Source organism: Erpetoichthys calabaricus, chromosome 16 (genome assembly GCF_900747795.2).
Source record: "Erpetoichthys calabaricus chromosome 16, fErpCal1.3, whole genome shotgun sequence".
Lineage (NCBI taxonomy): Eukaryota > Metazoa > Chordata > Cladistia > Polypteriformes > Polypteridae > Erpetoichthys > Erpetoichthys calabaricus.
The window spans coordinates 54513002-54526713 of record NC_041409.2 but is presented as its reverse complement, the minus strand read 5'-3'; the positions used below and the strand labels follow the sequence as shown (position 1 = coordinate 54526713).

Genomic DNA, 13712 nt, shown 5'->3' with positions numbered 1-13712 from the left:
GCTACTAATGAGCTGCCATGTTGTCCTATAGTAAGCCAATATTATTAGCTTATCCCAGTGCTGTCCTTTAATTAAAATAGTTTAATTCTGATGATAATGCTGAGAGTTTTAATTGTATACTGAAGTTAATTTTACTAATTTATACAGTAGAGTCATTTAAGAGGCTGACCCTTTTTGATGATTGAATTTTTGACAGCTCAGCTGTCAGTAATTTAGCTGTTTAATTATGGCATTGTTTCTGTAGTAATGTAAATTGAACATTTCATTTGAAATGTAACATAACATTGTTAAATTACAGTGCCCTTATTGAGTCTTTCATAACCAGTTTTTTTTTTTTTTTTACTTTAGTAAAATAAAAGAAACAAGTTCTGCATGTAGGCCCCCACAATCTGTAAATCCACCACTTCTGCCAAGTATTGTTGAGTCCAAAGCAGTGTCCGGTTGTCTAAAATGATAAGCTATGGTAACAAGCAGCACCATTTTAAAAAAACACACTCCTCTTCTGTGCATAATATATAAGTGAGTTGTATTTATCATATGCAGCCCCAATTCCAAAAAAATAGGGATGCTGTGTAAAATGTAAATAAAAACAAAATGCAGTGATTTGCAAATCTTATAAACCAATATTTTATTCACAGTAGAAGAAAGAAAACATTAAATGTTCAAAGTGAGACATTTTACTATTTCATCAAAAATATGAGCTAATTTTGAATCGGCAACATGTCTCAAAAAAGTTGGGACGAGGGCAACAAACGACTGGAAAAGTAAGTGGTACTAAAAAGAAACATTTAGAGGAACATTTTGCAACTAATCTATCTATCTATCTATCTATCTATCTATCTATCTATCTATCTATCTATCTATCTATCTATCTATCTATCTATCTATCTATCTATCTAAACATCTAAACAGAGCATCAAAGAGAGGCAGAGTTTCTCAGAAGTAAACATAGGTAGAGGTTCATCAATCTGCAAAAAGCTGTGTCTATAAATTATGGAAAAATTTCAGAATAATGTTCCTCAAAGTAAAATTGTGAAGACTTTGAATTTCTCATCATCTACAGTACATAATATCATCAAAAGAATCAGAGAATCTGAAGATATGTCTGTGCTCAAGGGACACAATATTGGATGCTCATGATCTTCAGGCCCTCAGGCGCCACTGCATTAAAAACAGGCCTGATTCTGTGATGGACATCACTGCATGGGCTCAGGAACACTTTCCAGAAATCATTGTCTGTGAACACAGTTCTCCGTGCCATCCACAAATTCATGTTAAAGCTTTATCATTCAAAAAAGAAGCCATACGTGTACATGATCCAGAAATGCTGCCATCTTCTCTGGGCCAAAGCTCATTTAAAATGGACTGAGGCAAAGTGGAAAACTGTTCTATGATCTGACGAATTGACATTTTAAATTCTTTTTGGAAAACATGGGCAACACTTTCTCCTGACTAAAGAGGAGAGGGGCCATCTGGCTTGTTATTGGTGCTCAATTCAAAAGCCTGCATCTCTGATGGTATGGGAGTACATTAGTGCCTGTGGAATTGGCAGCTTGCACATCTGGAAAGGCACCATCAGTGGTGAAAAATATATACAGGTTTTAAAGCAACAAATGCTTCCATCCAGATGATGTCTTTTTCAGGGAAGGCCTTGGATATTTCAGCCAGACGATGCTAAACTGCATACTGCATCTACTGTATTACAACAGCATAGCTTCATAATAGAAGAGTCTGGGGTGCTGAACTGGCCTGCCTGTCTGTAATTCAGACCTTTCACCAATTGAGAACATTTGACATATCATGCAATGAAAAATACGACAAAGAAGACCCAGGACTGTTGAGCAGCTGGAATCCTATATCAGACAAGAATGGGACAACATTCCTTTCCCAAAAGCCAGCAATTGGTTTCCTCAGGGTTTTCCTGAGAAATTTAAGAAGGTTTAGGTTAGGTTAGGTTTCTTTATTTAGTCATGTTTACACAGGAAAACATGAAATTTGCCTTCTCAGTTGCATCTAATAACAGGTAACAGACAGAATGAAATAAAACAGACAAATAGAAATAAGAAAGGTTAAGGTAAGGCAGTTAGATAAAACATATTTATACCAAAAAAAAAAAAGGTAACAGGATATATATCAAAACCTTAAACATTATCTCCGATATTTCTTATTGAAAAGTCGTATGGCACTAGGAAGAAAGGAGTTTCTGGAGCGATTTATGTGGGTTTTCAAAGCAACTATCCTTCCTGATTTACTGAAGTTTAGTTCTACATGTAATGGATGTCTGTCATCAGTTGAGATGATTTCCAGTTTCTTTAGCATTGCCCTCTGACACACACTAGTCAAATCATCTACATCAGCCCCAATAACTTTAGCTGCATACTTCGTAATCTGCTGGAGCTTTTTTGAGTTTTGGTTTGTCAGACTATTAAACCAGGCAATGAAACTGAAAGTGATCATGGACTGGATCATACTACGATAGAAGGACAACATGAGGTCCTTGTCTACTTTAAATAGTTTGAGTTTATGGAGGAGAAATAAGCGCTGGTTGCATTTAGAAAATAATTTTTTTGTATTTGTATTCCAGTTAAGATTGTTATCTAGGTAAGTTCCTAAGTATTTATATTCATTCACTATTTCTACCTCCTCTCCCAGAACTACAGTAGGTGAACATACAGATTTCTGTCTCTTAAAATCAAATATCATTTCTTTGGTCTTTTTTACATTCAGAGTGAGAGAGTTTTTATTGCACCAGATTACCATATAGTCCACTTGATTTAGATAGTGGCTTTCATCCTCCCCAGATATGCATCCTATGATCATGGTGTCATCCGCATACTTAATAATGGAGCAGTTGTCATTGTTCTGTCTCAGGTCACTTGTGTACAGAGTAAACAGTAATGGTGATAAGACACACCCCTGTGGACTTCCTGTGTTTGAATGAAGAGCTTTTGAAAAAGTGTCCTGAACTTTAACTGTCTGTGAACGATTTAAAAGAAAATTCTGAATCCATAGTCTGATAAATGGGTTTACATTCATACTGTTTAATTTCCCAATCAGTATATGAGGCTGTATAGTATTGAACGCTGAAGAAAAATCCAAAAATAGTGCTCTGACATATGAACCAGGCTGATCAAAAAAGGTATAGATTTGATGTAAGATAACAAGCAGAGCATCTTCCACACTTCTGTTTGCACAATAAGCAAATTGATTGTTGTCTTGAAAAGACTTTGAAGAACTGCTAATAAAAGAAGAGTGGATGCTACATAGAGGTAAACATGGCCCTGTCCCAATTTTTTTGCGACTTGTTGCTGCCATCAAATTCAAAATAACCCTATTCTTTTCTTAAAATGGTACATTTTCTTAGTATAAGCATTTGATGTTTTCTGTGTTCTGTTGTGAATAAAATATGGGTTTATGAGATTTGCAATTCATTGCATTCTGTTTTTATTTACATTTTACACAGCGTTCCATCTTTTTTGGAATCAGGGCTGTACATCATACATCATTTCCTAAATACATTCCTTACATTATATTAATGTACATTAGTAAGCTCAGCATATTTTGCAATTATTTTCTACATAAGAATATGCGTTCTTGGGAAATTTCTAGCCTCACTTTTTAAGCAATACAGTGGTGTGAAAAACTATTTGCCCCCTTCCTGATTTCTTATTCTTTTGCATGTTTGTCACACAAAATGTTTCTGATCATCAAACACATTTAACCATTAGTCAAATATAACACAAGTAAACACAAAATGCAGTTTTTAAATGATGGTTTTTATTATTTAGGGAGAAAAAAAAATCCAAACCTACATGGCCCTGTGTGAAAAAGTAATTGCCCCCTTGTTAAAAAAATAACCTAACTGTGGTGTATCACACCTGAGTTCAATTTCCGTAGCCACCCCCAGGCCTGATTACTGCCACACCTGTTTCAATCAAGAAATCACTTAAATAGGAGCTGCCTGACACAGAGAAGTAGACCAAAAGCACCTCAAAAGCTAGACATCATGCCAAGATCCAAAGAAATTCAGGAACAAATGAGAACAGAAGTAATTGAGATCTATCAGTCTGGTAAAGGTTATAAAGCCATTTCTAAAGCTTTGGGACTCCAGCGAACCACAGTGAGAGCCATTATCCACAAATGGCAAAAACATGGAACAGTGGTGAACCTTCCCAGGAGTGGCCGGCCGACCAAAATTACCCCAAGAGCGCAGAGACGACTCATCCGAGAGGTCACAAAAGACCCCAGGACAACGTCTAAAGAACTGCAGGCCTCACTTGCCTCAATTAAGGTCAGTGTTCACGACTCCACCATAAGAAAGACACTGGGCAAAAACGGCCTGCATGGCAGATTTCCAAGACGCAAACCACTGTTAAGCAAAAAGAACATTAGGGCTCGTCTCAATTTTGCTAAGAAACATCTCAATGATTGCCAAGACTTTTGGGAAAATACCTTGTGGACTGATGAGTCAAAAGTTGAACTTTTTGGAAGGCAAATGTCCCGTTACATCTGGCGTAAAAGGAACACAGCATTTCAGAAAAAGAACATCATACCAACAGTAAAATATGGTGGTGGTAGTGTGATGGTCTGGGGTTGTTTTGCTGCTTCAGGACCTGAAAGGCTTGCTGTGATAGATGGAACCATGAATTCTACTGTCTACCAAAAAATCCTGAAGGAGAATGTCCGGCCATCTGTTCGTCAACTCAAGCTGAAGCGATCTTGGGTGCTGCAACAGGACAATGACCCAAAACACACCAGCAAATCCACCTCTGAATGGCTGAAGAAAAACAAAATGAAGACTTTGGAGTGGCCTAGTCAAAGTCCTGACCTGAATCCAATTGAGATGCTATGGCATGACCTTAAAAAGGCGGTTCATGCTAGAAAACCCTCAAATAAAGCTGAATTACAACAATTTTGCAAAGATGAGTGGGCCAAAATTCCTCCAGAGCGCTGTAAAAGACTCATTGCAAGTTATCGCAAACGCTTGATTGCAGTTATTGCTGCTAAGGGTGGCCCAACCAGTTATTAGGTTCAGGGGGCAATTACTTTTTCACACAGGGCCATGTAGGTTTGGATTTTTTTTTCTCCCTAAATAATAAAAACCACCATTTACAAACTGCATTTTGTGTTTACTTGTGTTATATTTGACTAATGGTTAAATGTGTTTGATGATCAGAAACATTTTGTGTGACAAACATGCAAAAGAATAAGAAATCAGGAAGGGGGCAAATAGTTTTTCACACCACTGTATATTTGTTACCCTGACTGCAGCCACAATATCCCCACTAACAATTGTGGTGGCGAGCGCTGATGGTACAAAAACGCTTTCCTTTGAGTTCTTTTTTCATATGTGGGAACAAGAAAAAGTTGCACGGAGCAAGATCAAGTGACATTTCTCCTCATTTGAAATGCAAAAACCACTCGTAGACTAGTGTTTTACATAAAGCTTACTCTTTAAAGGCAGGTTCAAGCATCACTACAGTTTCAGCAGCTGTTTTTCCTAATAGAAAACAAAATTTAATGCAAACTAGCTGTTCTTTATGATCACCCATCACAAAAATCGCAGAACACATTTAATAAGCACCAAGAAAAATACCGACACGGAATGCCGTACAAACAATACAGAGTGAAGCCACTTGGCACACTGCAACCAAGTCTAGATTGTGTACCAGGTACAGATTCCGGTTATTTTTGGGTACCCCCTCATAAAATCTATTGTATTCCTATGTATGTTCTGATTATGCTTTCCATGGCACAGCATGGATGTTTGAGGATATTTACTAATTTAGGTTCATTCTAAACTAACTAAATTGTACTTTTGCTTGAGCATTTTTTCAGTACTTTTATTTGAGTTGTTTCCATATTGTATTGTTTTACTTAGGTCATTTTTAAAGGTTTAAGTAGTTTTTCCACCTCTGCTGTCATTTACTCTAAGAAAAATCTGATTTAAACAAGCCACTTTACGACATATAGATAATATGAACTTGAAGTTGTTTTTTTTATTCCTTCAATAAACCACCATAGGAATATGTCCATTGATAACCTCTTTTTCACTGTCTATGTGAGTAACTTTCAGATTGGTGATAATCATAAGCATGTCTCTTTTCCTTTTAGGTCATTTTAGATAACCTGATGCTGAACCCTGTGTCTCAGCTCTCACATGCTATTCGAGAAAATACAGAGCAGCTGGCTGAGAAGATGAAGTAAGTATAGCAGTCCCTAATGTAGATAGATTTAAAAACAAAACCAGATTCTCTCCAGGTTTTGTTTTCATTCTGGATAATGCACATCTTGCTGCTACATCACACTACTTATGTCAGAAGATGGGTCTTCTGTATAGATCTTGCATGTTCTCCCCATTTTCTCAGAGGCTTGTAAAAGTGTTTCCTTAAGATCTACTTCAAGCTTCAACTGCTGAGCCAAGATCCATTGCAATGAGAGTAAATAAATTATCAGTAAGCACGTGTTTCACTTCTTTTTTTGCCTATTTTGGCCAAATGCTCAAGTAGTTCTTTTTATTTTTTTATTTGACAAATTAAAACAATGTCCCAAACTGAAAACAATTATCAAAGATTCCCCCAAAAATCCTACTAGCATCTATGAAAAATTATTTACTTTTCATTAAACATTTTTCAATATATGTTCATATAAATTGGTAAAACATATGGTGCAAGTATACAGTAGTTTTTAAACATTTGTTTTCAAAATGTTTCACTTGAAACAAAAAAATAACCATATTGTTTGTTAAAGAGTCTTGTTTCAGAGCAGAGCAGTCAACTGGGAAGAAATTGAAGCAAAAATCAATTCTGAAAACGAAGTGCCAATACTGAAGACATCTAACAAGGTAACCTGCTTTTTCATTTTCTGTTGTGTTAAGAAATAAACTTATTTTGCTTACATCCATCCATTAATTTTCTAAACCCTCTTATCCAGGGCAGGATCGCCTGGAAGCTGAAGCTATAAGCAAGCATCAGGCAGAAACAAACCCTGGAACATGGTGCAAGTCTATCACAGGGTGAATTCATGCACCATCCACACAAACCAGGGCCAATTTAGCATTGCCAGTCCATCTAACCCATATGTCTTTGGACTTTGAGGGGGAAACCAGAGTTATCTGTGTTAACTCTCGTGAACGTGGGGAGAACATGCAAATTCCATGTAGGGAGAAGACGGCCTTGAACTATGGTCTACTGGTTCCAAGGTAGAAGTGCTAGAAATGTACCACCGTGCTGTCATTTTCTCCATACATACTGCAGCCATTTTATATCCCACTAGCTGAAATACCCACCATTGTCCAGGAAGGAAAATAGTGGGTTTTTTTTTGTTTTTTGTTTTTTTGTTTGCGAAAAATATAATTTAAAAAAAACACAACTCTAAAAGTAAATTAATAAACAATGAAGACTCACTAATGTGCTTGTCTTGCCGTCTTGTATGTATGTTATCATCCTGTTGACGCTCAGAACTGGCCAACTCTATTTAACTTCAAAAGCAACAGGGGCGCGGTGATGCTCAAACATGAAGAATGCTGGCAGTCACCTCCATTTCGCCTTCTGGTGGTCGTTCCGTGTGTAACATCCATACAAGACCGCAAGATTACCCCCACCCTACACAGAAGAGGGTGGGTTAGGATTCATTTCACCCTACAGTTTTTTTAGTCGATCAGTGAGAAACATGTACCAAGTTTCATGAAAATTGCTCCCGCCATTCGGAAGTGATGCTGGAACATACCAGTCATATGAAAAAGTTTGGGAATCCATCTTAATTCTTTGGATTTTTGTTTATCATTGGCTGAGCTTTCAAAGTAGCAACTTCCTTTTAATATATGACATGCCTTATGGAAACAGTAGTATTTCAGCAGTGACATTATGTTTATTGGATTAACAGAAAATATGCAATATGCATCATAACAAAATTACACAGGTGCATAAATTTGGGCACTGCAACAGAGATATTACATCAATACTTAGTTGAGCCTCCTTTTGCAAATATAACAGCCTCTAGACGCCTCCTATAGACTTTGATGAGTGTCTGGATTCTGGATGGAGGTATTTTTTTACCATTCTTCCATACAAAATCTCTCTAGTTCAGTTAAATTTGATGGCTGCCGAGCATGGACAGCTTGCTTCAAATCATCCCATAGATTTTCGATGATATTCAAGTCAGGGGACTGTGACGGCTATTCCAGAACATTGTACTTCTCCTTCTGCATGAATGCCTTTGTAGATTTCGAACTGTGTTTTGGGTCATTATCTTGTTGGAATTTCCAACCCCTGTGTAACTTCAACTTTGTGACTGATGCTTGAACATTATCCTGAAGAATTTGTTGATACTGGGTTGAATTTAGGGATGCACCGATACCGAAACGGGTATCTGGTATCGGCCTTGATACCACATTTTCTAAAGTACTCGTACTCGTTAAAAGTCCCCCAATACCGGGGACCGATACCACGGTCTGAGAAATGTCTATGTTTGAGCAGTGTGTAAGGGGTTAATCACAGGCACCGAGTGCCCGCCCCCAGGCCCCGGCTGCAGCTCAGAGCGGGGAGAAGGCGAGGCGAGACATGTCAGCCGTGTGGAACTATTTCAAAGTGAATGAAGACGACAAAACAAAGGCGGACTGCAAATTGTGCTCAGCGAAATTGTCCAGGGGAGGCTCAAAAGGTAGCGCATTTAACACAAGTAATTTAATCAAGCACCTAAAATCCCAACACGACAACGAGTACAAAGAGTTTACCCACGCTTCTAAACCAACACAACCCACGCTGCAGCAAACTCTTGCAAGACGAGCGAAAATGTCCGGAGACAATCCACGTGCTGTGAAAATAACACAGGCAATTATCGAGTACATTGCATTGAGTGACCAGCCACTCTCGGAGGTAGAAAATGTGGGATTCCTGCGTCTCCTCCATGTTCTGGACTCCAGAATCTGGAGCCCAGATATGATGTCCCAAGCCACCGCTACATGACTGACACGGAGCTGCCTAAACTACACGACTCCGTGAAAAAACATATCCACAGCCTACTGCAAGCCTCCTCTGCATTTAGTTTCACCACAGATATTTGGACAAGCAATGTTAGCCCCGTGTCGCTAATTAGCCTAACCTCCCAGTGGATAGACGAGAGTTTCTTGTTTTTTTTGTTAAATTATATGACTAAAGCTGTTACCTGTAAATTTAAATCATGTTTTTATTAAGTACTCGGTATCGGCAAGTACTCGGTATCGGCGAGTACTGAAATGCAAGTACTCATACTCGTACTCGTTTTACAAAAAAGTGGTATCGGTGCATCCCTAGTTGAATTCATCTGACCCTCGACTTTAACAAGGGCCCCAGTCCCTGAACTAGCCACACAGCCCCACAGCATGATGGAACCTCCACCAAATTTGACAACAGGTAGCAGGTGTTTGTCTTGGAATGCGGTGTTCTTCTTCCGCCATGCAAAGTGCATTTTGTTATGATCAAATAACTCAATTTTTGTCTCATCAGTCCAAAGCACTTTGTTCCAAAATTAATCTGGCTTGTCTAAATGAGCATTTGCATACAACAAGCGACTTTTTAGTACAGAAAGGGCTTCTTTCTCATCACCCTGCCATACAGATGTTCTTTGTGCAAATTGTGCTGAATTGTAGAACGATGTACAGATACACCATCTGCAGCAAGATGTTTTTGCAAGTCTTTGGAGGTGATCTGTGGGTTGTCTGTAACCATTCTCACAATCCTGCGCATATGCCGCTCCTGTATTTTTCTTGGCCTGCCAGACCTGGGTTTAACAGCAACTGTGCCTATGGCTGAGACAGCTTTTTGTAGCCTTCCCCTAAACCATGATACTGAACAATCTTTGTTTTCAGATCCTTTGAGAGTTGCTTTGAGGATCCCATGCTGTCACTCTTCAGAGGAGAGTCAAAGGGAAGCACAACTTGCAAATGACCCCCTTAAATACCTTTTCTCACGATTGGACACACCTGTCTATGAAGGTCAAGGCTTAATGAGCTAATCCAACCAATTTGGTGTTGCAAGTAATCCGTATTGAGCAGTTACATGCATTCAAATCAGCAAAAGTACAAGGGAACCCAAATTTTTGCACAGTCAGTTTTCACATTTGATTTAATTTCATACAACTAAATACTGCTTCACTAAAAATCTTTGTTTGCAAAACACCCCAGTACTCAGATGTTCCTAGGAAATGAAAGACATACCACTGTTATCATTTTTGTTGAAAGTAGACTAAATTATTATGCAGGCTGGGAGGGGTTCCCAAACTTTTTCTTATGACTGTACATATATACACACACATACAGTGACTATATATATATATATATATATATATATATATATATATATACAGTGTATATTGTGACAAGAAGAGACCTAAGACATTATAAAGGTTTGGGGCAGCCACCCGTATAATGTGTTCCTGGCTGCAAAAGTAAAAGGGTTGGTAGCGAGTAATGTTTACAAGACACAGTGCAAAACAGAACTTAATTCCAGAGGAAGGGAGTGAGGCTTTATAGGAAGTCTGGGGAAAGTGATGTCGTCCTCGGGGCCGGGACCGGAAGTGATATCGTCCTCGGGGCCGGAAGTGGTGTGTCCTGAGTCGAGGCAGTGGCTCCTGGTGGGATTTCCTGGGAAAGGTCTGCAGGGAACTTAGAAAGAGCGTTAATGCACCCCGCCACCTCCTGGGCAGATGTGTTACCTTTATTCTCCAAGCCCTTCAGCTGCCTCCTATTCACACGTGTGTGACTAGATATATATATATATATATATATATAGTGCATCCGGAAAGTATTCACAGCACATCGCTTTTTCCACATTTTGTTATGTTACAGCCTTATTCCAAAATGGATTAAATTCATTTTTTTCTTCAGAATTCTACACACAACACCCCATAATGACAACGTGAAAAAAGTTTACTTGAGATTTTTGCAAATTTATAAAAATAATAAAATTGAGAAAGCACATGTACATAAGTATTCACAGCCTTTGCAATGAAGCTCAAAATTGAGCTTAGGTGCATCCTGTTTCCCCTGATCATCCTTGAGATGTTTCTGCAGCTTAATTGGAGTACACCTGTGGTAAATTCAGTTGTTTGGACATGATTTGGAAAGGCACACACCTGTCTATATAAGGTCCCACAGTTGACAGTTCATGTCAGAGCACAAACCAAGCATGAAGTCAAAGGAATTGTCTGTAGACCTCCGAGACAGGATTGTCTCGAGGCACAAATCTGGGGAAGGTTACAGAAAAAATTCTACTGCTTTGAAGTTCCCAATGAGCACAGTGGCCTCCATCATCCGTAAGTGGAAGAAGTTCGAAACCACCAGAACTCTTCCTAGAGCTGGCCGGCCATCTAAACTGAGCGATCAGAGGAGAAGGGCCTTAGTCAGGGAGGTGACCAAGAACCCGATGGTCACTCTGTCAGAGCTCCAGAGGTCCTCTGTGGAGAGAGGAGAACCTTCCAGAAGGACAACCATCTCTGCAGCAATCCACCAATGAGGCCTGTATGGTAGAGTGGCCACACGGAAGCCACTCCTTAGTAAAAGGCACATGGCAGCCCGCCTGGAGTTTGCCAAAAGGCACCTGAAGGACTCTCAGACCATGAGAAAGAAAATTCTCTGGTGTGATGAGACAAAGATTGAACTCTTTGGTGTGAATGCCAGGCGCCACGTTTGGAGGAAACCAGGCACCGCTCATCACCAGGCCAATACCATCCCTACAGTGAAGCATGGTGGTGGCAGCATCATGCTGTGGGGATGTTTTTCAGAGGCAGGGACTGGGAGACTAATCAGGATAAAGGGAAAGATGACTGCAGCAATGTACAGAGACATCCTGGATGAAAACCTGCTCCAGAGCGCTCTTGACCTCAGACTGGGGCGACGGTTTATCTTTCAGCAGGACAACGACCCTAAGCACACAGCCAAGATATCAAAGGAGTGGCTTCAGGACAACTCTATGAATGTCCTTGAGTGGCCCAGACTTGAATCCGATTGAACATCTCTGGAGAGATCTTAAAATGGCTGTGCACTGACGCTTCCCATCCAACCTGATGGAGTTTGAGAGGTGCTGCAAAGAGGAATGGGAGAAACTGGCCAAGGATAGGTGTGCCAAGCTTGTGGCATCATATTCAAAAAGACTTGAGGCTGTAATTGCTGCCAAAGGTGCATCAACAAAGTATTGAGCAAAGGCTGTGAATACTTATGTACATGTGATTTCTCAGTTTTTTTATTTTTAATAAATTTGCAAAAACCTCAAGTAAACTTTTTTCATGTTGTCATTATGGGGTGTTGTGTGTAGAATTCTGAGGAAAAAAATTAATTTAATCCATTGTGGAATAAGGCTGTAACATAACAAAATGTAGAAAAAGTGATGTGCTGTGAATACTTTCCAGATGCACTGTAAACCCTTTTGTAAATGTACACATTCTTTTTAATGTGGACCCACAGTTATATGACACACCTCTATTTCTATTTTCGTTTGTCTACTCAAACACTTAAGCCTTTGGGGAGATACTGTACAGTTCACATTGTGATACACTTCCACCCAAGACTACAATCCACATTCTTGTCAGTACTTCCTTCAGACTTCACTTGGAGTGTGCTCTCTTATTAACCACAATTGACCAAGCAGAGAAAGGGACTTGATTATCAGCCCTCGGTGGTATAATAAAGCAAACATGTAAGCAGGAAAACTGGCCTTAATACATTTTAATCTTTAGACTGTGACAAAACGAGACTCTAGACATGATAAAGGTTTGGGGCAGCCACCCATATAATATGTTCCTGGCTGCAAAAATAAAGAATTGTAAAACCAGATAGGTTTACAAGACTGAGTCCAAAACAGAACTGAAATCCAGAGGAGGGGAGAGAGGCTTTATAAGGAGTCTGGGGGAAGTGATGTTGTCCTTGGGGCTGGGACCGGACGTGATGTCCTCTGAGCTGAGGCACCGGCTCCTAGCGGGATTTCCCGGGAAAGGTCTGCAGGAGACTTAGAAAGTGAGTCAGTGTACCCCGCCACCCCCTGGGCGGACGTGTTAACATTATTCTCTAAGCCCTTCTGCTGCCTCCTATTCTTACGTGTGTGACAAGGACCCCCCCTCAGCCCAGACTCATTGGGTCGGGCGACCTACACCGAGAGGTTGTGAGCCCGAGAAAGGGCATCAGCGTTGGCATGAAGAGCCCCTTTTTGATGAATGAGCAAAAACTTGTACTGTTGCAAGTCAAGAAACCACCTAGTGACCCGCAGGTTCGACTCCTTGTGAAGAGCCATCTACTTTAAAGGTGCATGGTCCGTCACCAGAGTGAACTCCCAGCCCAAGAGGTAGTACTGCAACTGTGTAATCGCCCATTTAATCGCCAAAGCTTCCTTCTCCACCGCCGCATACCTGGTCTCCCGATCCAACAGTTTCCGGCTCGGGTACATGTCCCAATCCTGTGTCCGAGGCATCCGTCTGTAGGGCAAAAGGTAGAGAGAAGTTAGGGGTTATTAATACAGGTGCTGAATTCAGAGCCTATTTCAAGTCACAGAATGTAGCTTCCATCTTGTCAGACCATACCACATTGTTGGGAGCTCTTTTCTTCTTTAAGTCAGTCAAGGGCGTCGCTCTCTTGGAGAACCGAGGTATGAACTGGCGGTAGTACCTGGCCAAACCAAGAAATGATTGGACCTGCTGCTTGTTTCGCGGACGGGGCCATTTTAGAATGGCATCTAGTTTTGAAC

At 40.0% G+C, this 13712-nt stretch overlaps 1 protein-coding gene across 2 annotated transcripts in view; it reads left to right on the top strand.

Moving 5' to 3' along the window:
• The window catches only part of cep170bb (centrosomal protein 170Bb), a 132080-nt gene that overhangs the window by 97471 nt on the left and 20897 nt on the right, over nucleotides 1-13712 (top strand). For both annotated transcript variants that reach the window (XM_028821984.2, XM_051919848.1), the window contains 2 exons: nucleotides 6115-6203; nucleotides 6751-6844. In XM_028821984.2, the coding sequence (XP_028677817.1) occupies nucleotides 6115-6203; nucleotides 6751-6844 (183 nt within the window). The remainder of the gene's footprint in view (nucleotides 1-6114; nucleotides 6204-6750; nucleotides 6845-13712) is intronic.